The sequence below is a fragment of the Monopterus albus genome, unplaced genomic scaffold (genome assembly GCF_001952655.1).
Source record: "Monopterus albus unplaced genomic scaffold, M_albus_1.0 scaffold111.1, whole genome shotgun sequence".
In the NCBI taxonomy this organism is placed as follows: domain Eukaryota; kingdom Metazoa; phylum Chordata; class Actinopteri; order Synbranchiformes; family Synbranchidae; genus Monopterus; species Monopterus albus.
This window is the reverse complement of record NW_018127991.1, coordinates 917618-940463: the sequence shown is the minus strand read 5'-3', so window position 1 is coordinate 940463 and position 22846 is coordinate 917618. Positions and strand designations below refer to the sequence as shown.

At 40.2% G+C, this 22846-nt stretch overlaps 1 protein-coding gene and 1 long non-coding RNA gene across 2 annotated transcripts in view; both read left to right on the top strand.

Moving 5' to 3' along the window:
• The first annotated feature begins 11629 nt into the window (after positions 1–11629).
• LOC109966451 (uncharacterized) lies at positions 11630–15610 on the top strand. Its single transcript, XR_002275767.1, has 3 exons — positions 11630–11845; positions 12097–12244; positions 15482–15610. It is a non-coding gene; the product is annotated as an uncharacterized LOC109966451 (long non-coding RNA).
• A 6442-nt stretch (positions 15611–22052) lies between these two features.
• Positions 22053–22846, top strand: part of nocta (nocturnin a) — an 8350-nt gene continuing 7556 nt past the window's right edge. Inside the window, exon 1 of the mRNA XM_020611248.1 lies at positions 22053–22640. Within this exon, the coding sequence (XP_020466904.1) occupies positions 22451–22640 (190 nt within the window). The 5' untranslated portion in view covers positions 22053–22450. The remainder of the gene's footprint in view (positions 22641–22846) is intronic.

Genomic DNA, 22846 nt, shown 5'->3' with positions numbered 1-22846 from the left:
CTTCTTTCTAAGCTGAACATAAACTGTGCACCGCAGTGGGTCCACTCACAAGCTGAACATTTTAAAGAAGGAGACTTAAACCAGAAATGGTTGATAGCTAATGCAATGTGAAAGGGGATCGGTCTGCATCAACAATAGAGAATAGCACTTAATACACAGCTCTTCAGTTAGTAGTGCACCAGAGAATTTGACAGTACAAGTGCAGAGTCTTGTCAACAAGTAACAGGTATATGGACTCACAAGTAACTCTCACTTTCAGGTTTTGATGCCTGCTTGATCTCAAAACAAGCATGACATTTTTATTAATATGTCTGCGCTTATTTGGCTCCAACACGTTAAACACATGGACCAAACTAAAGCAAAGAACATTTCAGGGTCCTGCTAACATCCTTTGTGTGTGTGTGTGCGTGTGTGTGTGTGTGTGTGTGTGTGTGTGTGTGTGTGTGTGTGCCTTTGCATGGAAAACATCCACATGCATTATTACTACAACTGTTTTGGGGATTCCGCCTGTTCCATTAGAGAGATTCAGGAAAATAAAGAACTCATAGGAGTGAAACTTTTTGTGCTTGTACAGTGTAATTTATCTCTTTTTTTTTACTTCTTCCTGTTTTTTCCAGCCTGTTGATTTGATAAACTGTCTTATGCAAAGGCTGAAGAGGCAAAGTCAAGTCACACATTCATGCATGAACAAAAAGACAGAGTTCTCATTTTTAAACAAGAATAAGTCTGAAGGCTCATATTTCATTAAGTCCTTATTACGAGGCTTTGTTGTCAGCCCTGAAATCTGCTATAATCTGTAAGTCATTACGAATGCCTAAAATAACCAAGTTAACATGCACAGCTGCCAAGCCAAGCGGCAAAATTTTAATAAACGTCATGTAAGCGCCGCAACAATTAAATTTAATGGGCCAGAACCACGGTAACACTTTGCCCCACAGCACAGTTTGCATAACGAAAATGACAAGCAAACCCAATAACAGCAGAATATTTGTTTGTTTTACATATTTAATTCATAAGCTAGTGGTGTGTTTATAGTACTTTACATTTAGCTCAATATCCCTGAATGTAAATTAGCCAATAAGTGAGAGATGTAAAGAAAAGTTTTGTTAGGAGATAGAGGAGAAGGACAGGAAAGGTAGGGAAGGCCAGTGTCCAAGTCCCCAGGAACAAATGGCTTATTATTTAAGTATTTTTCCAGCACATATCAACCTGGCATTATGCTGGAAAGAAATAAAAGTCTTGCATTCCTGTACTAAACTATATTATCATTACCCTACAACTGAAAACACAATGCTGCTTCTTTATTTTCATGTCTTCTACATGACTTACTGACTAATGAGGAAGCTGACGTGATCCGTAAGCTTTAGTCTAAGTATTATTACATCATGAAACAGCACTGGTTTAACATGATATATGGGGCTGTGATTCATTTCATTTTTGATTAATCTGGCATTTTTCTTTTGTTTGATTGATGAATCCTTTTAACATATCAGAAAACAAAGTGAGCCAATGACATATTGTTGAGAAAGGCTCTGTTCAAGTTTGAGTTACTGGCATGTAGTTACAAATGCCAAAGTGATTTTGAAAGAGGTTTTCTTCTCACAAAAAACCTAGAAGTTCTGATTTCATTTCAGTTCTCTAAGGGCAGCTTTGTACCTTCACCCCTCCACAACGGGGCCACTGGTGTCGAGGCCAGTGGCACCCTAAGAGACAATATCCAGTTGGCTGCTATTTTGACGTCTCAGTCCCTATATGTTTATCAAATCCACAAGCCCAGTGGTAAAGTATTTATTAAATAATCTTGGGCTGTTTTTCCAGATGTACTTAGTAGGGTGGCCGCTTTTCTTTTGAAATTCAAGCTACCATTCAAAGGTGGGAAAAATTTGGGATTTGATTGATATTCTGCTTTTAATTTGCAAGTGTCCTTCAGATGATGTATTGGGTACCTGACCCACCCACATGAATAAAACACACTAATGTTCGCTTCACAAGCATAAAATAGAGAAAACCAAGGAAACCACACTGAAATGATAATTATGACACCAAACCATCTAAGAAGTAGTGTTGTCATTTGAGTCTGACACCACACTCCAGTTGAATGGAACACTTATTCTACAACACATTTATCTGTCATGAAATATCAGGCAAGGAAAACTTAAAGTTCTTATTAAATAACACAATAATAATAAAAACCCCAGTTAATACCAATTTTATGCAAGAGGACAAGATGTGGTAAATTGTGTGTTTTCTTCCAGTGTGAAAAAAAAACAACACACACTTCATTGTCTTTACCTTGATCTGTACAGCTCTGTAAGCACTGCTGTTGGAGTGCAATGAAGTGTTTTCTTCCTGAGAAAGTACTGTGTGCGAGTCTCTGATAAGCATCGTTTGGCCTGCACTTGTAAAAGAATCAGCAGCTACTTGTGAAGGCCAAACAACTTAGAATTTTATTCTTAGGGGGAATCGAAGTGTTAAATAGCAACACAACCCTGGATGATTGCTTTCACCTTTCTTAGTATAACCCTGCACACACACACACATAGACTATTAGTACCCTTCCTTGACACTCACTGACAGCGCGTTGCCCTCACACCATCTTAAAACATATCTTCAAAGTTAATCCACTCCACACATTGATTTGAGCTGGTTTTGTTCCCGCCGGATATCACGGCCTTCTGCAGCAGAGGCCACGGGTGGAAGGAGAGGGCGGAATCGGAGAAATCAACAGAAAGAGGCATGAATCAAAAGATAAATCAAGAGATGTGAAAGGTGAAGAGGTGGCGGGTTGAATCCTACCAGCACCAGCATCACACCGGAGTAAAGAGCCAATCGGGCATGGAGGAAAACATGTTTCTGGGCATAAAAATATAACCAGAGCTGGAGAACAATGACACACAAGTTCATCCCCCTCATGGCTCCCATCCAGTGCTTTTAGAGCGCTCAACCTTTGCCTGGAGATGTCATGTGGAAAATGCCTAGAGATTATAATTCCCTAATGAGGACGAGAGAGTGGATGCAACAGTTCCTTTGTCATGGGGAAACATGGAGTCACAACAGGCCTTCAAAAAAAAAAAAACACATAAAAGCTTTCAGGACACTTCACAAGGCTGCTATAGTCAACAGTCTCCATCTAGGGAGATGAGCGCAGATTTTTTCATGCGCAGTATCAGCTAAACACATTTAGAACATGTTAAAACTTACACTGGATAAAATGCAATATAAAAAACTAAAAAACAAAAAGCTCACTTACAGTGTGTAGGTGAACAGCTAAGTGTTCAGAAACAATTAATGAGCATGAAAGTTCTTCATCTTGGTAATAGTCAGGGATGCAACAATCCCATATTATCAAATATTTGCCCCCAGTATTGCCTAAATAGCTAGATCAGGTATAGGATAATGGGGCTAATCCACGGGGCCTGTCTATTCACTTCAATTCTATGTTTGTGACGTGCTATGTCATGTGTCAGCAGCAAGTGCAGCACGCTGGTAGACTTGACTCACAACAACATGGAGAGAGCCAAAAACAGCTGGAGGTGTTTCACTCTTGCTGCGTGACAAGTTCGATGGTTAATTCAAGTCAAGTCAAGAATCTTTATTGTCATATGCATAGCAGAATGAATTTTTTCTCCGGCAGCTCTTGGCTTAAAAGACACATTATTTACATTAACACAAAATTAAAATATAAATATAAAATATGAACAAATAAAAAGGGATGTATGGGACCTAATCAGGTCAGCAGTTTTGCTGCTAATGAGAAGTCTGAGTTCCTGCAGTTTTAATAAAATAAAAGGAGACAATATGACCAAGCAGTTACAGTGTTTCCCCTTCACTGATTTATTTGTGGCAGGCCACCACAATATCAACATTTACCAGCACATATTGATTTCAATTACTGTAGGTTAAATCTTATTTCAGTGTAGTGTGTGCATGTATTTGTACAGTCCCTTTGTGCCCCACTCTATTTCTCTCTCTCTCTCACACACACACACACACACACACACACAAAAACAAATACATGACAACCATGACGCCAGAGCGTCTGTGAACAGCTCCTCGTCTCTGTGCTTGTTTTATAATGATGCTGTCAATTGCAGAGATCCAGCTCTTCTAATATGTTATTAGCAAGCTAGTAAGGCTAGCTAAGCTAATGTTAGAATACAACTGCTGCGGAGGTCAGCATGCCTTATATAGCAGTCTAATATAGCAAGGATGTATATGGACTGCTCTGCAAGTGGATAAAATTAATGCTAGCTCGTAAACTCTGACACTGAAACTATTTTAATACTGTACATGTGGTAAAGCTGATCAGTCCATTCAGTCAGTTCAGTTTGAATATTTATTGGTTTCAACCAGTTCTGCTGAAGTAGGAAGAGAGAGTCAGGTAAAGAGATATGTAGCAGGAGGGCAGCAGCCAACATGATGCTGCTGTGGGAGAGCTGGTGCAGAAGGGACAGATCAGAGGTACCATAGTATTGCCATATTTAATTAAAAAATAATTATGAAAGAGTGACAGCCCCCAACAAATATCTGGACTCCAGATATCTGTGGTGAAGCTAGTTAAGCTACTTGTTTATTATGTTTCTGCTGCTATATTTTATATTTTGAATTCCTTTTTTGCACTAAATACTTACAAGGAAGTTTGATTCCTATTTATTTTGAATGTTGTTCCAAGTTTCTGCACAATTATTTATTATTTTAAATCCATTCATCTGTGTTAATTGTTTACATTTTGTTTTACAAAGGAAGGAAATAAATATTTAAATCAAGGCTGATGCCTTCAGTTTCTTCCACATGCTGAGATGTACAGTTTATTAATTCAACAATTGTATCAGGCATCAGCTGATACACAAAGCCCAGGTATTGGCATTGGTATTGGGACTGAAAAAGTCAGATCAGTGCATCCCTAGTAATAGTAAAAAAAGTAGTATGACTAAATACTCTAGTTTTTCCTGGAGCTTTCGATTACATGGCATGGTCTTCCACTGAGAAAAAGGACTCAGGACTCAGGTCTTTGGATTTACACAAATTATGCTAGTATATGCAATGCAGTTCATTCATATTTCCTCTGCTAACATAAGTCAAACAAGTTAACCCCTAAAGAAAATTATGTTGGCTTTACACATTATCACTGTGTGGGACCGATGTACACATTACAATCAAGTAAATCCAACAAATCCTTTTTTTCAGTGCATTAATAATAATGGAGTATATTATATGGTACAGCATTTACATGTATACAACCAGCTGTTGATTCCATTTCCTTATTGGGCTACAGATTATTTAAAGAGCCTATGACATGCTTTTCCTTGTTTACTGACTTATCTACAATGTTACAACATTAGACGTGACCTAAAGCTCAAAAAATGAGGTGTATGTTTGTTCTAGTATTTTGATGCAGAAGCAACTGGGTTTCTACACATCTCACAAAACTTTTTTTCTAACAAAATTAAGTATTTATATAATAGCATAAGGATCTCCTTGAACGGGCATAAAATCCAGGCTGTTGCACGTTCATGTGAGCTTGCCTGACATCCATTGTAAACGTGACATTTTTTGACTGCACCTGGTGCAGAAGATGAAGTAGAACAAGATACTGTAGTTCACAATCAGTGAAAACTGGTGGATAAGCCATATTCATATTGTGGGTGGATGTCTTTGATAGTCTAGTATCTGATTTTGGTTTATGGCCACTGAGACAAAATGTCAACTGAAGAGATGTGTTGACTTGCCACAGTAGTGTTTACAATGAATTTCCTCCATACAAAAGTGAAACTGTAAAACGTAAGAATAGAAGTTTTTTTGTAAGTAAAACATCCAGTTATACATCACTGGTCTAACCTTGCTCTGGGGAATAATCGACCGTATCCATCACTACCACCCATCTCTGAAGCTTTTTCAGTGAACAGTGAATTGTTATGAACAGAGCCCAGACAGGAGAACAGATGGATAGAGGGTCTGTTTGAATCCTCCTGCAGGTCAGGCCACCTCAGGCAGAGTCAGAAGAGCAGCCACTGCTACTTTCTGCTTTCCTCCCTCTCTTCCACCCTCCTTTTGGCCTTTCTTCCCCCCCTTTTTTCTTCCTTTTCACTTTTCTTCCACTCCCTTAGGCAGCACCTTTGGTCTATCAACACCTCGTCTTCACGGAGAGAGGGAATCGATAGTACTCAGGTCTGAGTGGTGGAGGAGGCATTGATTGTTTGGTCTTGTTGACTGCCCTTTCTGTTCAGTAAGCTGGAGGGCAGGAAGTTTTCATGTCAGGCGTACATTTATCTAATTTTATGCCTTCAGAGATGCAGTGAAGCATCCTAACACACTCTTTTCTCAATGGTGAATATATCCACAGAACCAGTAGAGACACCAGCCTCCCAGAACAGAAGTAATTCACAGTGGTGAAACTTATTTAAAGAAGCAAACAATGGAAATGACAATTCCCAAGAATCCCATGCTGCTAGTAATGACTAGGGTGTAATTACTGGGGTGCTGCTTCAGATGAAGAAACTCATGAAGGATCATGAAAATATGTAAAACAGAAAGTTCATTAGGCTGTAATTTAAGATAGCTGGTGCCTCTTTGGACAGGATGAAACTGAGGGAGGACTTAGGTAAATGCTATTATCATACATACCCTGGTAACAAAGAGAAATACCTCAAGATGTAACACATTAACTCACAGACATGGTTAAAACTGGTATTTGAGTGCACTAAAGTAATTCTTCAGACAGACCAGGCTATGCAGCTGATTACTGAACAAGTTTACTTGAACTGTATTACCCCACCTTATTTTGGAAGCACGGCTTACTCGCTATAATGGTGTCAGTGATAAATAAAAGTGCAAATGTAATAAATGGGGTTTTTTTCAGTACACAGACTGAAAGTGATTCTCTTTTATTCAATGTGAGACTGGACAAGGGTATAAGCAAGAACAGAAAAGAAAAGCAACAAGACACAACAACAAACATTCAAACAATGGCTAGGTTGATGTGGCAGGTGACTGCTCATCAGAAACACACAGCTCCAGAGCCAGGGCTACCTGCAGAAAGGTACATAGGGGAGAGAGAGGACACTACTGGAGAGAGGAGACACACATTTAGTGATGTGTAATGGTGGCATATAGATGGGGAGAAGAAGGGAGGAGAGGGAAGGAGAGGAGCTCAGCATCATGGGACGACCCTCAGCCTAGGCCTATAACTAAAGGATGGTACAACAAACCAAACTTATCCTAGAACACATGTTCAATAATTTCACAGACACCACTACATGGGCCCAAGCGAAGGCCATCCTGTTGACTAGAAACCACTGGTACGGTTAAATATACTCGGTGGCAACAGGACAGCCCACGCCCCCAGTTTGCTTGCAGTTACCAAGATGGCTGTCAGTCTAATCTCTGATCAGCTACATTAGATGTTATGATGCCATGACATATCGGAAGACACATCGCAACATATTAAGTACCTTTCTATCCGACCTCACTGTCCTACTAGGATTATATTGAAAACAACATTATATTAACCTAACTATAAGCTTTATCAAAAAGGAACATCTTAAGTCTAATCTTAAAGATAGAGAGGGTGTCCGCCTCCCGAACTGAGACTGGGAGTTGGTTCCATAGGAGAGGAGCTTGATAGCTAAAGGCTCTGCCTCCCATTCTACTTCTGTGGACTCTAGGAACCACAAGTAGACCTGCACTCTGAGAGCAACGTGCTCTGTTAGGATGATAAGGCTCTATGAGGTCTTTAAGATATGATGGAGCCTTGTCATTATGGGCTTTGTATGTTAGGAGGATTTTTAAATCTATTCTGGATTTTACAGGGAGCCAATGGAGAGAAGCTAATATGGGAGAGATATGATCTCTCTTACTATTTCCTGTCAGTACTCTGGCTGCAGCATTTTGGATTAACTGGAGGCTTTTTAGAAGTGTTGCATTTTTCAATTTTAGAATGAGCCTTTTATATCTACAAGTGCAATTCCCCCTTTGGCATAAACATCACTTCCAGGGGTACAGCTCTATATGTCTGTCAAATGGGTAGGTCTTAAAAGTAAAGGCATTACAATGTTAGCTTTTACTGAAAGCCAATGTTGCACATGCCAAATACAATTATTACTTTTATTTTGCATTTAGATCTGTCTCAGCAGACACACCCTGTGGCGGTGGAATTCCCAGCCTGTAATGAAATTGGATATAAGCTGGAGATTTTCTTTTGTCCAGAAACATTTTTGTCTGGAAACAACTACAACAAAGGTGGCTCTCTTGTTTAAATTAATGAACATGGGGATGGTAAATATTCTTCAGGATAAGCAGTATGGAGGCAGCATGGTAGCACAGTGGTTAGCGCAGTTGATGCACAGCAAGAAGGTTCTGGGTTTGAGCCCCAGCCGATCCAGTGCCTTTAAGCAGAGTTTGCATGTTCTCCCTGTGCCTGTGTGGGTGCTCCTGCTTCCTCCCACAGTCTAAAGACATGCAGCTTAGGTTGACTGGTGACTCTAAATTGCCCATGTGTGTGTGTAGTTGTTTGTCTCTCACCCCTCTGATAGACTGGAGACGCGTCCAGTGTGTACACTGCCTCTCACTCCGTCAGCTGGGATTAAAGCATGGATCGGGCCACATTTTTCTGTCCAAACCTGACCCTGACCCTGACCCAGGCCCAGACTCGACAAGCTTATAGTATATAATGTCCAGACCTGACCAGAGCCCAAAGCAGTTGAGTTTGATTGGTGTTTTCCCCCTTATCATTAAATAGAGCAGACATTTGAATGGTCCAGCCCTCTAGCCTAAAGTTTGAAATGTGAGTTCAAACCTGTTTGAAATGTGAGTTCAAACCTGACACAGACATAAACATAATGACTAAATTTCTGTCCTAACCCAGCCTAAACCATTGGGTAACCAATGGGTCCTGTTTGGGTATCCACACTCTAGCTGGGATTGGCTCCAGCCCTCCGCAACCCTCTTCAGGAATAAACAATATAAATAATGGGTGAATGGATTTAATTGTTTCTACCATTTTCATGGGATGGCAAAATTGACTTGCCAGGCCATTGTGCACAGTATTGCAGCTACACTACCATGGAGAATGACAGCAAGGAGATAATGTGTCCACTGTAGATAAGTGGCAGACATCCTAAAACATCACAGAGAAGGAAGCTTTTATCAAACATGGACAAATTTACATCAGAAATAAAGCTGGTGGAGATCTGCACAGATGCTCATGTTCAGATCAGAGCTCTTATAAGTAAGTATTCTGTTACAGTTTATAAGTGCATGTATTGAAAAGATGATTGATATGCTGTAGTAATATTGATGTAGTAATAATAAATAATGACAGATTCCAGTCTTTGCAGATCCAGACAAATGCAGATACAAAGCACTTGGAATTCATCACAGTCTGAACATGTGGCATGGTGCTAAGAACCTGGACAAAAAAAATTGCTGCTGTCAGTTAATTAATTGGTTTTCTAACTTTAACCGGTTCTTTTATCTGAAGGCCCCAAGAAGTAACACTCAAGAAACAGGAATCAGCTTTACGTAGATTTATTTTCTTCTGGTTAAATGCAGAGTTATTACAGCGCTGGGCTCTGAGAGATGACAAGTCTCCAAGAGCTCTGATAATAGGAAGTAATTCACATATATCTTCTCGGGCTGGGACTGCCCTGTACATGAGTGGAAACTCATATTATCTTCTAATCTGTTGACTCAACACTTACAACATGAATTGGACACAAGGTTCATACAAGGTTCATGCAAATCCTCTAGAATGTTCGAATAAGCAGCGTGTGTGTGTGTGTGTGTGTGTTGGTATTTTCAGGCGTTTCTTCATTCCAGTCAAAGAACATAATAGGATTTCACTGACTGATTATTATCCCCCTCTCTGAATGAAAGTATGATGTCATCAGGTGTAGTCTTTGTTTGGGGTGAAAAACTGCATATTCTCAGCCCTCAATAGAATCTGGTTTATTATCTATGTCTTACATTACTATTTAGGTTTTGTTTCTCTCCTTAAGGCTGCAAAGATAAAAAGACAGTCAGTTCCCCTGAAGTGGCTGAAAGACAATGTCAGCCAGTTTTTCTGGTGTTGTAAAATAGCTGAGCAATTTCTTGTAATCACATAAGTTTTTTTTCTCTTATGAGGTTTATTCATTTACTTATGGAAGAAATTTTGATACTGCTGTTTTATTTTTTTGCAGGCACCTATGACCTGGCACTGTTCACCATGTCTGTGACATTCACACCTGGACTGTGGGAAGCTGCCAACATGGGTACCTGGAAGAAAGACATGGAAAGGATTGGATCCAGAGAGACTCCAAGTGCCATAAAGCCTTAGTGGACACTGTTTTCAATAAGCACTGGCAGAAAGATGTAAATGAATATCTGCACTTCAGGTAAAATGTATAGCAATGATTCACACAGATGTACATTATGTGAGTAACCCTTTTGCCACCCGGTTCATTATAGTAAGGGAATAGCTACTTAGTGCATACCCCTCTAAACTCAAAAAAACAAATTGGCAAAAGAGACATTCCAATGTAAGAAACTTTGTCTAGGGTTCAGTATGATCCTCACCTTTAAAACATCAATTGGAGATTTCCCAGAAATGATATTACTTCAAATAACTCAGAATACGTATGTACTTTGTTACTTGTAACTTATGGACAATTTTTCCAAGGACTGTTTCACAGTGTAGAAACAATAAACACACACACTAAACACAGTTCAAGGTTGTGTATTAATTAAACAAACATATACCACAAATTTACCCAGTTCAAATATGAAATAATATTTTAAACCCTTGAAATGATGTTTTAACCACAAAATCAACCTGAGTGCACTCTTCAGGTTTTATGCAAGCTTGCGTTGGCGCGCGTTGGAGCTTATGTCCAATCGAAACCATTTTAACAGTCATACCAGTCTGAAAAAAATCCTCGTTCCTACCATCCATGGGACACAGGAAGTCTGCACATGGAATCCTACTGCCCTGTCGTCTCCCCACGCAGGTGAGTTCTGAATCTCCAGTGGCAACACCGTGTGCTTCCTTGTGACTCTCGACGAGGTAATTAGCACAGACACGATGGAGCTAGCTTTAGCATTAGCTTAGCTTTAGCATTAGCTTAGCTTAGTTTTCTCAGTTTCGTCTTTTTGAGAACACAGTTCAACTCACTAACTCGCAGCACAGGTTGTTCACAAACTCTTCCGTGATTGACTGGAGCGGGGAACAGTTGTCCAGGCTTGCTGAAGACAGATTATAAGCGCCTTTTCTCTGTCTTGAATCTTTAGTTGACACACACCTTATACGGCCATTGCCGTGACTTGTCCAGTTCTCCTTCGCGCGCGTCTTCTCTCTTCTTCTTCTCCTTTTTTTCGGTTGTCTTCTTTTGTGGTACACTCAAAACATTGCAAAATAATAGAACATGAGATACGAACAATAAATTCCTCAACACCCATATAAAACGGTTATAACACTGTGCAACTGCATGTTTCAACCCATCACAACAAACCATGAAATTTCCTAATGATCCACCATGTGACGAAAACAAACACCCCAATGCATCACCACAAAGACAAAACACTCTGGCAAACAAAAGAAAACAACACTCTGATTCTGTGAATAATCAGATTACTACATGTATAAGAGTAATTATGTGTCCAGACGTTTGACTGGTACTGTATATATCTGATTACATCAGATTGACAGCAGACCTAGAGGCATCCCAGAATCATATTCTGATGTATGCCAGCAAGCCCTACACTTTCATTCTCACAGTTTATAAGGCAGGAGTTCTGCTTGCTGCTCTAAACTAAAATTTACACTGGAACAGACCAACAACCAAAAGAGCTGAAGGCAAAGAAATATACAGTAAGTTAAAACTTTATATATTTAGAATTACAGTAATGATGCACACATTTTTTAAATCCATTTTTTGTTTGTAGGTGGTTATTTAGATGTGCAGGTGAGGTTGCTCAGTTATTATCATGATCAGCTGATACTCAATGCTTGACATTTGTGCAATTACAGTTTCAAACAGCTGTACAAGAAACAGAGGATACAGCATATATGCTGTGAAACCATAAAAAGACCTATAAATGCATCTCTGATTTCCAAACAAGGATTGTAAAGAGGAGAATCACAAGTGGAGTGGGGGATGCCTCGAAGGTGAAGCCTTCCATCAGGTGACCCCAGAGGATTCCGTTTGGCCTCCATACCTGCAGTAGCCTCATCACAATTGCTGCAGACACAAGTCAGAAAAGGTTCTTGGTAAGAGAGACAGCAAGTCCCTTCAGTTGGTCTGGAATAGAATCATCTGTTTATACCTGGATGTGGGAGGCCTGTCCCTAGGACAGTGATCTGCTGACATTTAACATCTCAGCCCATCGCTCCTGGTGGAGAAAGCATGGGCAGGGCTGTGTGAGGACAGAGCTGCCACAGGCTGTGGGGCTTTGCAAAACAGAGAGCCACTGCTACATGCCATGGGCTGCCTTACGGACTACACTGAGGTCATGCAGACAGCACACAGGTTCTTGTTGCTCTCCTGTGCTGCTGTAAATAGGAGAGTGTCCAGAAGGAGAGATGGTGCAACAGATTTCCAGAGACAAAATAGCTGTTTTTACGTTGTGAATGGACTGTATTTTATATAGCGCTTTCTCACAGTATGTTGCACTGGCCAAAGCGCTTTACAGGAGATCATACACCATTCACGACAGGCTGCCACACACTGGCGTTAGTCAAGCCACCGGGAGCAGTTCGGGGTTCAGTGTCTTGCTCAGGGACACTTAGGCATGCGGGGAGACCGGGAGTCGAACCACCAACTTGCTGGTCAGGAGACAACTGCCCTACCTCATGAGCCACAGCCACCCACATATCACAGTGCATTAGGACATTCTGCTCGATCATTCCTCCCCTTCTTGATTTTAGTGCTTTAAACATGTCATTTACTGGTCCATTGTTTTCCAGGGAGGGATGATTGATTCAGAGAATGGGGGGATTACAATGAAAACAGAAAGTACATTAAAATAGAATGTGTAAATATTAACTTAAGTATTCTTCTGGCAAAACCAAGGAACTTATCTTATCCAGCAATACACAAACCACTTCTGACAGACTATAGCCACTGACAAGCTCTGGTTCCCCCATAAAAAGAGTCAGCAGTATTAAATTCCTCAGAACTTTCATTAACGGTCATCTCAGTTTTATAAACAATACAGACTACATTATTAGGAAAGCCACACAGAGACTGTATCTGTTGAGGAGGCTTAAAGGTAGGGTTGGTGATCCTGGAAACACCAGCAACAACCTTTCTTTCTGACTTCTCTCCAAAACACAAAATGCACTGCCTGACTACTACTTACAGATTTCAGAAAAATAAAAAATGCCCAACACCAAAACAAAAGTAGTAATTACCTGTCCAGCAGAAATCTGGCCACCATGGCGTCACTTTTTAGCCCCTTTTGTTCTCTCAGTTGACGCTGTCATTCAAAAGCCACATCAATGTTAATTCTGGTTTTACTTCTTGCAGCATACAACTTCTTTTTCATTGTAACTTTCTTGAATATGTTGTTAACCACGCAGATCTGTGGCCCCAAACCATAGTTCTAGACCTATGGTTCATGGCTACGTTGCTGTAGCCCTGGCTTGTAACGGGGAGATGTGAAGAGAGTGGCCAGCTAACTCCATCCAAAACACAGGCTTTATTCCATCTTGGTACCACGAACACTACATGTGGCCTTTGATGCCCAGTTAACTGCATTACAATCCTAGCTATATGCTTAGAGCTAACTACTGGTGGTATTTTCCACCACCCGTGGCTGCATGTAAAAGGACTCTGTTATGTGCAGTGCTCTCATACTGTGCACATTGCATGCAGGTAGCAACTGGCAACAAAAGCAATGTTGCCTATAAGGCACTACGTCTTAAAGAGGAAGGCCAGGCCTGTAACAATGGTTTCCGTTTGCGAACGAAGGCTGCTGTGAGTACCTTCTCTGCCGTAGCTTGGTGGCTTTAGCCGTAAACCAGAGTACCTACAACTGCAACGCCTTGTGGAAGGCTCTTAGCCCACACACTGAGTGCACAGGCAGAGTGCATATGAGTAGGAAGTTAGGTTGACAGGCAGGTAGGCCATCCAGTGGTTTTGCTTGGGATGTGTAAAATTACTGGTCAGACTTTTTTCAGCCCTGCTGCTGCCACAAATGATGGATTTATTTCTTTATGTTGTCAGTGCAGTTAATGTATTCATTGCCATAAGGATGAAAAGAGAATTTCAAGATATGTGACAAAAAATGCTTCTGAAAAGAATTGCCAACCCTACCTTTAATGATTTTAATGTGTGTGTATAAGAACCTCGTGGAAAGTATTCTGTGGTATGGAAATATGAATGTCAGGAATAGACTAAAATTTCAGTGAATAGTAAATATGGCTGGTGAAATAATAAGAAAATCACAGATGCAACAAAGTGAAAAATATTTGAGCTATCCTCCGTGTTTCTAATTCATTTCAGTTGATCTTGATAGCTAATAGCAAGGCCGGAACAAGCTGGGTCCAGATTCAGCACCTCTCAAATTGTGACCAGCACCTATTTTCATGGGCCTGACTCTTCAATTACATATGAAAGAAATTGAATATATAAATAATATATAAAAAGTCCAGTCTAATACTTTTTGTAGAACTAGCCTTTTACAACAGCCTATTCGACTAAAATTTGAACAATTCAAAACAATAAAAACAGTCAGTTAGGCTAATGATGTCACAATGTAACCAGCCCACACTGGGTCAGGTGCATATTAACTGTAACATTATGTTAGCCAAAAAGTGAAAACACAAGTGAATTTGCTAAAGTATTTCAAATCGCAGCAGGTTGAAACTAGTCAGAAATCAGAAGCTAAACAGGTCAAGCTGGACCCAGTTATAAAGCCTCCAACTGTTAGTGAAAAGGTTGGTACAAGCCAGTCTGGTGCTGAGGTCAGGGATTTCATGAGGACTGAAGCAAAGCATGGAACAATCTGAAAGAGGACTCCTGCTCCATGACTGTGTTATGGGCTGTGTTAAATAAATGAAGGTATGAACATGTTTATTTAACGCTACTGCATTATGTAGTCTCCTCCGAGTATAATGTTAATGTGTAGTGGAATAGTAAGGCCCCAAATATGATGTCACGCTTTCCACTGACTGAATGAATTCATAGTCCTAATAGATTTAGCATCAATTAAAACTTGCACTTGGTTTTTTTTTTGTCGCTACAAACACACAACTAATAAGTCTGTGCAGATTCTCAGTCATCCAGGTCATAGTAAACTGAAAAAACCTTAGAAAAAATCAACTGGACTTAGATTTCTAGATCGAAGACGTTTCACCTCTCATCCAAGAGGCTTCATCGGTTCTCTGATGAAGAAGAGATAACCACAAAGCGGGGGGGTTCTACTAGAAACATGGTTTTAACAAGGGGAAACACGTCTCAACAGGGGAACAGACTGCTAATTAAAGAATTTTTTTTCATTCCAGGACCTCCTCTCCCCACACTGACAAGTCGGGTCCGTCACCACATGATATTCCGAGACCCCATGATTTACAAATTAAGCACTGGACGGTACAGACCAGTGAGGGCCACCAGGAATGTGTGTGGAACTTGTTTTTTTTTTTCTGTCTAATGCACTCAGAATGTTAAAAACTTTCCTAGTTCATGGAAATGTAGTCCTCTTTTCATTGTTCTGATTATTATTGTCACTCTTATTTTATGAATGGATGTTCTTTTTATTTAGTATTTATTTTGTATTATTATGTGTTGACATGTGTACATGGTGCTGTCTTAGCACATGTACTATGTGTTTTTTATTTTTTAACTGTGAGGTGAAGCCGAAGACAGATTTCCACTAAGTGCACAATAAAGTCCGTAACCTAACCTAAGCTCACCTTTTTTTATACTGTAAGACTCTGAGTGAGCGGGCCATTGTGCACATTTGATTGACAGCTGAGCCAGCAGGGTCACAGATGGACAGCGGGCCTCATGCTAGAGCAACTTGTACAAATAGAACTGGTGTGCAAGAGGGTTTTATGAACATGTACAGCATTCAGTAACTGGCTTACAGTTTATGTGTGAGATGGTCTGCCTTTCTCCACAGGGGAATAGCGCCTATAAACAGATGAATCATTGAGCTATAGTTTGGCATCTCTTCCATTAGCTTCTGTTACATGATGCATTCAGCATTCATTTCATCCGTGTTAAGGATAAAATGAAGTGAGTTACTGAGGGTTTATTTACCATTTTCTAGGACAAATCTCCATCCATTAGTTACTAGGAAATTAAACCCTTCCTTATTTTAACAAAGTTAAACAGCAATAATTTTATGACCACAGAATTCGACTGTTTTTCAAAAAACAACTGTCTTCATCTAATCACATGAAGCAAGCTAATGACATATTGTTGAGAGAAAATCTGTTTCGGGGGGCTGGAGTTTTAGTTATTGAGGAATTTTGAATGAGGTTTTCACTTCTGGCACAACCTGGAAGTTCTGATTTCACTTCAGCTCTTTAAAGACAGCTTTATAGCGTCACCCCTCCACCACCCTGCTGCCACTAATGGATTATTCACTTGCCTGCTATTCTAGGGGCTCAATCCCGATAAATTGATCTTATTGAAGAAGCCGGGGCAAAGTCTTTATTAAACAGACTTCTGTTGTTTTCCCAGATTTATTTGGAAGGGTTGTCACTTTTCTTTTGAAATTTAAAGTACCATTTGTAGGTGGGAAAAAGTTACTGTTATGAAAGTCTCTGGTATAAGGCCCGCAACACTAAACCACCTTGATGTGAGATGACAGTGCTAAACACTGCACCATCTGGACGAGTCACTGACACTTCCTGTAGCATCATCTACTTATCTGCTGTCCTTCAATACACTCAATATGTTCAACTCAAACATAATTTTACCAGAAAAAGGGACTACATGCAGTGCTTCCGCTTATAGCTCACTCTGGTCGTAACCAGCTCATCCTGAATCCCATTCAGAACATCTGGTGTTTCACACACTTACAGTACTGAGCATCTGGACTATACCTGTGCTACATAACCACAGGTGGCTGAAAGAGCTCCTTTCCTAAAAGAGATAGGAAGACTCGTGAAGTTTTGCTTGTTTTGCTGTCCTTTTGCGTTATTCTGGGTGACGTGATCCCAGATTACCACCGTCCCCTGGAGATTATTTAACCACCTGGATGAGTGAATGTCTGAAATCACTCATTTACATAGGCAAATAAATTTACCATTTAAAATGAATGTCATCTGGAGAGGGTGCTAAGACTGTGAATTCCTTGGCATTTATTTCTCAAGCTCCTTTTACGTATGTATAGTATTGTAGTGTATATGGAAGGTAAATTTAAATGTCTGTGTGTTCTGTGATGTCTGGGTGTGGTATGTTGTATGATATTAGCTATATATTTTGTTATTGTTATGCACTTTGTAACATTTGTTTTTTAAAGTGATATACAAATAAAATTGCTATTGTTCCAACCTCTTGCAGCTTTAAATCAGAGCCTCAACATTCATGTCTTGTCAAATGTGTCAAATTCACAAAATAAAGACAAAGAAAAAAATGCTAAGAAATGATGGAGGAAAGGCTACAAGCATTAAAATATCTGAACACCTCACTGTCCTCATACAAATATAAAAGCTGGTTGGAATACAGCTCAATGTAACGTTCAGCTTTAACATGGAGCTTTGGTGTCACCTAGTGTACAGAGCAGGAACTTTTATATACTAACCCAAATACCCAGGGTCTGACATGCTCCTATACCTTTTTAAGTCTTACATAATAATCAATACTGGGGAACACTATTAATGTATGAAAGATTGCTTTTCAAGATATTTTTATTAATTTAGAATTTTGTTTTGTCTTATTTAAATGGGTGCTAAGTTCTCCTGTCTAATCCTTCTGAGTTTATATTAGCACCAAGCTCTAAAAGTGTATGCATGAAGAGACACAGCTTAGATCCCAATTAAACTACATTTAGGAGGATAAAAGCCCTGCTCTGGGTAATAACCCAGAAATATTACTGAGACTGGACAAATCAGTGTCTGACATGCACACACACTTACAGAGACACACATGCATGCACAATCATTTAACGTGCTAACTTTTGCTTTCTCAGCAAGACCTCGTCAAATGAGGTACAAAACTGCTGAGGAAATGGTGTGCTGTGTTTCAGCTCTTATCATGGCTCATACATTATATGTCGATGGAAGCACAACTTATAACCTTTCCTTCTCAAATCTCCATATACTGTGATATCAGCACTGGGCAGCAACTTCTATTTCTGTCCTGCATCACTGAGGCACTTTTGTGCAGCTCTCTGTAAAACCCCTGCATTTACACATTATTGACACACTATGAAGATTAATTACTCAGCCTCATATGCTGATCTCCTTCTAGCATAGCACTTGGCTATTGGGAGCCAAAACTCTTAAACAAATTCAAGTTTACTGTGGAAACAGAGGGTTTTTTTCAGTACACGGACTGAATGTGCTTCCGTTTTATTCAATGTGAAACTGGACAAGAGTATAAGCAAAATAACAACAACAACAACAAAAAGAACAGAAAAGAAAAACAACAAGACACAACAAAGACAACAACAAACAATCAAACACACTGGTCAGGTTGATGTGACCGGTGACTGCTCATCAGAAACGTAGAGCTCCAGAGCCAGGGCTACCTGCAGAAAGGTGCAGGGAGAGAGAGAGAGAAAACACATTACCGGAAAGAGGAGACACACAGTTAGTGATGTGTAATGGTGGCATATAGAAGCATAGAGAGAGAGAGAGAGGAGAGGAGAGGGGAGGAAGGGAGAGGAGAGCATCATGGGGGGTCCCCTCAGCAGTCTAAGCCTATAGCAGCAGGGTCACCTGATCCAGCCCTAACTATAAGCTTTATCAAAAAGGAAAGTCTTAAGTCTAATCTTAAAGGTAGAGAGGGTGTCTGCCTCCTGAACTGAGACTGGGAGTTGGTTCCATAGGAGAGGAGCTTGATAGCTAAAGGCTCTGCCTCCCATTCTGCTTCTGTGGACTCTAGGAACCACAAGTAAACCTGTACTCTGAGAGCGAAGTGCTCTGTTAAGATGATAAGGCTCTACGAGGTCTTTAAGATACGATGGAGCCTTGTCATTTAGGGCTTTGTATGTTAGGAGAAGGATTTTGAATTCTATTCTGGATTTTACAGGGAGCCAGTGGAGAGAAGCTAATATGGGAGAGATATGATCTCTCTTGCTCTCGACATTTCTAAATGTAACAATACATGTCAAGCAATTAGTTTAAAGGTGTCAGTATGTTTCACATGAAGAGCAGTGCAGATTGCTGAACAGTTTTTTGATATTAGAACTGGAAAGGCATTCTTACAGTCTTTTTTTTGTACCTTTCTGAAAAGGCAATATGAAAGGCATGTCATCTTATGGCCTCGGCCAAGATTGCCAATTTGAGAAATCAGTTTGAACTTCCCTCTGATCCTGCCTCGCCATATTTATTCTTAACTGTACTTTCTTAAATCACATTTCTTGCTTACAACCAAGTGGAAAATCATAAGATGTGTCAGCTATGGCAGATACAAGAATTCCACTTCTTAGTGGAATCAATCTGTTGCTGGGTTTTTTACTTAATCTATTCTGCAAAAATGGTTGGACATTCACAATTAGCCTAGGTTTTTATGGAGAAAACAGGAGGAAACTGAGTGAGGCAGTAGGTGGCCTGCAGGCAGTAGTAAAGGAAGTATTCAGATGCTTTACTTAAATAAGAGTAGCCATGCAGCAATTTAAAAATACTGTATCAGTGGTAAAGGCTCTACATTGCAAACCATACTTAAAGCGCCCATGGCATGCTTTTCCTTGTTTTCTGACTTATCTACAATGTTACAATGGTGAATTATCATCTTAGACGTGACCTAAAGATCAAAAAATGAGGTGAACGTATGTTCTAGTATTTCTCTGCAGAAGCAACCCGGTATATATACTGTATGTTTTTCCTTTTAAACTTACCATTAAGTCCCACCGAGTAGTGGAAACATCACTCCCTTTCAAGTAGCTCCAAAGTCGGTAAATCCAACCGGTGGTCGCTGCATCTTCCTCCATGTGACACACAGGTACTGAGCTTCGGGGGAATCCAGTATTGATGAGCTGATCATTCACCGCCACGGGGGGCCTCACAGGCGGCTGCTTGGAGGTTAGCCCCAGCCAGGTAAAACAATGAGTCCCTGTACATGAACATTCCTGGACATGCAGTAACCTCAGGCCCTGTATTTTTCTCCACATCCTCTGGTATTGTAGTATTTAAGCTGCAAAACAAACAAACAAACAAAAATTACCACTCAGTGAGCCAGAAGAAGTATTGTGATTCTCCAGAGGAAAAAAATATTTGGACTTTCGCTGAAAATAAAAATATCAGTTCAGGTGGTCCTGAACACAGTCGTTTTGTGTCCCTGTAGAAACTCTGTGTGTGCAGCAGTTGACCTTTTTCTGTGCAGAAAGGTGTTTAGGTTAACAAGGCTACAGTAAGATCACAGCATCACAGCAGAAGATTTAAACCACTGATGGAGTTACTGCTGCTGTGCCCCATGTGTAAACTGCACAGCGTCTCTCTCAATGTGAAGACACATGTATCATTTCTGCTGCTGTGTGATGGCCACAGAGATTTAATCAAGTCAAAGAAAAGGAGCCATAGTACACAATGTTTGATCTGAATAAGACAGTGTCTGAAAGTAGTGGTTCGAACCAGTAGTGTCAGAGATGCTGAAGGAGATGGGGCTGAGCCCCAGTGGGCTAGGGCCCAATTCATGATTGTTAAACTATCCAGCCATATATAAAGCACCTTGAAGAGACTTTAAGTGAATGTGAATGCACTTTTGTTAATGTTGTTAATAATGACTTCTGCTTTTATTAGTATAAGTATTTAGTGTTTTTCCAGTTTTATTTGGTCTAATGATGCCTGATGGAGGCCGATGCATGAGTTTTTTGGGGAGCCACAAAATCCCTAAATCTTGATACCACATGATTGACTGAAACACTGTCAAAAGTTGTAGCTCAACATCCAAACTATAACTTTTCATTAGAAGGCCACTAGATGGCAGTAGAGAGTCAGGAAGAAATGACTGTGAACTAAGGAAGCCCTGGTAAAAACCTGATAACTACACACTGGAAGCCCTTATGTGAACAATTCACAAGTATTGGGAGCATGTACAGTTTGAACAACTCCAGCTGTCTTACCTATGCCTGGGTTGTAAAATACCAAAAAGTCAAACATAGTAAATCACAGTAGAAAACAGTGTACTGATATGGATACAGGCTGGGGAATGTAATTGTGAGATATAACCTTTCAAAACGACACTACTTATGTTTTCATTTATCTGGCATGACAGTCAAATACTACATAATATTTCTTATGCTTTATTGTCCACTTTTATTTCTACTTTTATGTGTATTTTTGAAGCTTCCATCAGATGCTAGCTTGGTTTGTCTGTGAGCAAAGATGTGATTTTTTTTTTCTTTTTTACCTTTCTCCCACATAACCTGCTGTTATTTTGGACTTTTGGTGTTATGACATATAGCCTACTACATACCTGGACCCTTGACAGTACTACTCTGTCCTTTGAGTTGATGAATAACTAACAGAAAACATTGCACTGAACTTTCATCTATTTATGTAATAGTTTTGCCTCAGCTGACTCCACTAATACACTAATCACACAAATCAAAAATAGCATGGAAAAGAGTGATACTATATTGCATAGCACTTTTTTGAAAAGAAAAAGAAAAAAGACAATTTGCTTGCAACTAAATAAACATTCCAAATGACAATTTGAGTTCAGTTTACATTACTTGGATTATGGCATTAAACAGTTTTCATAATGTGCCGGGGTGACTTTGGTATTCAAACGTTTCCACACACGCAAATGTTCTGAAACTCTTTTGTCATTTCCATGAAAGCCGTTGACGTCATCAAGGCGTCATCAAGCCACAACAGCCGCACTGAACCCTGACGGGCTTATATGGAAAAATCAACGCCCTCTTCTGTTTCCTTCTCTTTCCTCCTCAAGTGTCGTGGGGCTCGAACCATTGATAGCGTGGGGGGTGTTACTGTATGCGTCCTATTTAAAATGAGACTTTTAGCCGCCGGTGAAGAAAAACAAAAGAGCCAGATACATTGTGAACGAAATGTATCCGTTTCTTACATTGTAGCCAGCGTAGTCTAACGATTTTGGTGCCCTCGGGAAAACGTTACGGGCTAGTCCATCTGTAGCCAACCCCTGAGTTACCGGTGTTCTGTGACTCACCAATCTTTTAGGTGCCGGCTTTCTATAACCTTCAGAAGTACAAATAGAAATGAGGTGTATCTTGTCTAAATGTTCTAAAGCTTTTTAAATGGCTCGGTTTAATTATTAGTGCTATAACGTTAGGTGAAAGGACTACATTTATTTCTCTGTTGGACTCAGAACAGTAAAGAATGAATTCAGCTCGTCGTTGTTCGACTTTATTGAACCAGCTGTGTGTTTCCCCGCGGGGCGGATCGACAACCAGGCGACCGTTTTCACCGGGACCATGGTGCCATCGCCCCGGTGTCGGAGCAGGGGGACTCAACGGGACCGTTCTCCGACCGAAACCGAGCGGAATATCCACCACTGCGGCAGCAGCAGGTAGGCTACTCTAAAGCTAGAATACTGTTCAGCATAATGTAAGACCTGTGCTGCACATTTCTTTACATAATTCTAGTTGACCTTTAATCTAATATGTCACTCTGGTAAATCAGTATCTTAGCTGATCCTAGGACTGCACTCTTCTGGACAGAGATCTCAGATGTTGTTCCTGAGATCTGTTGGAGCCACTCTCCCAGTTTGGGGGT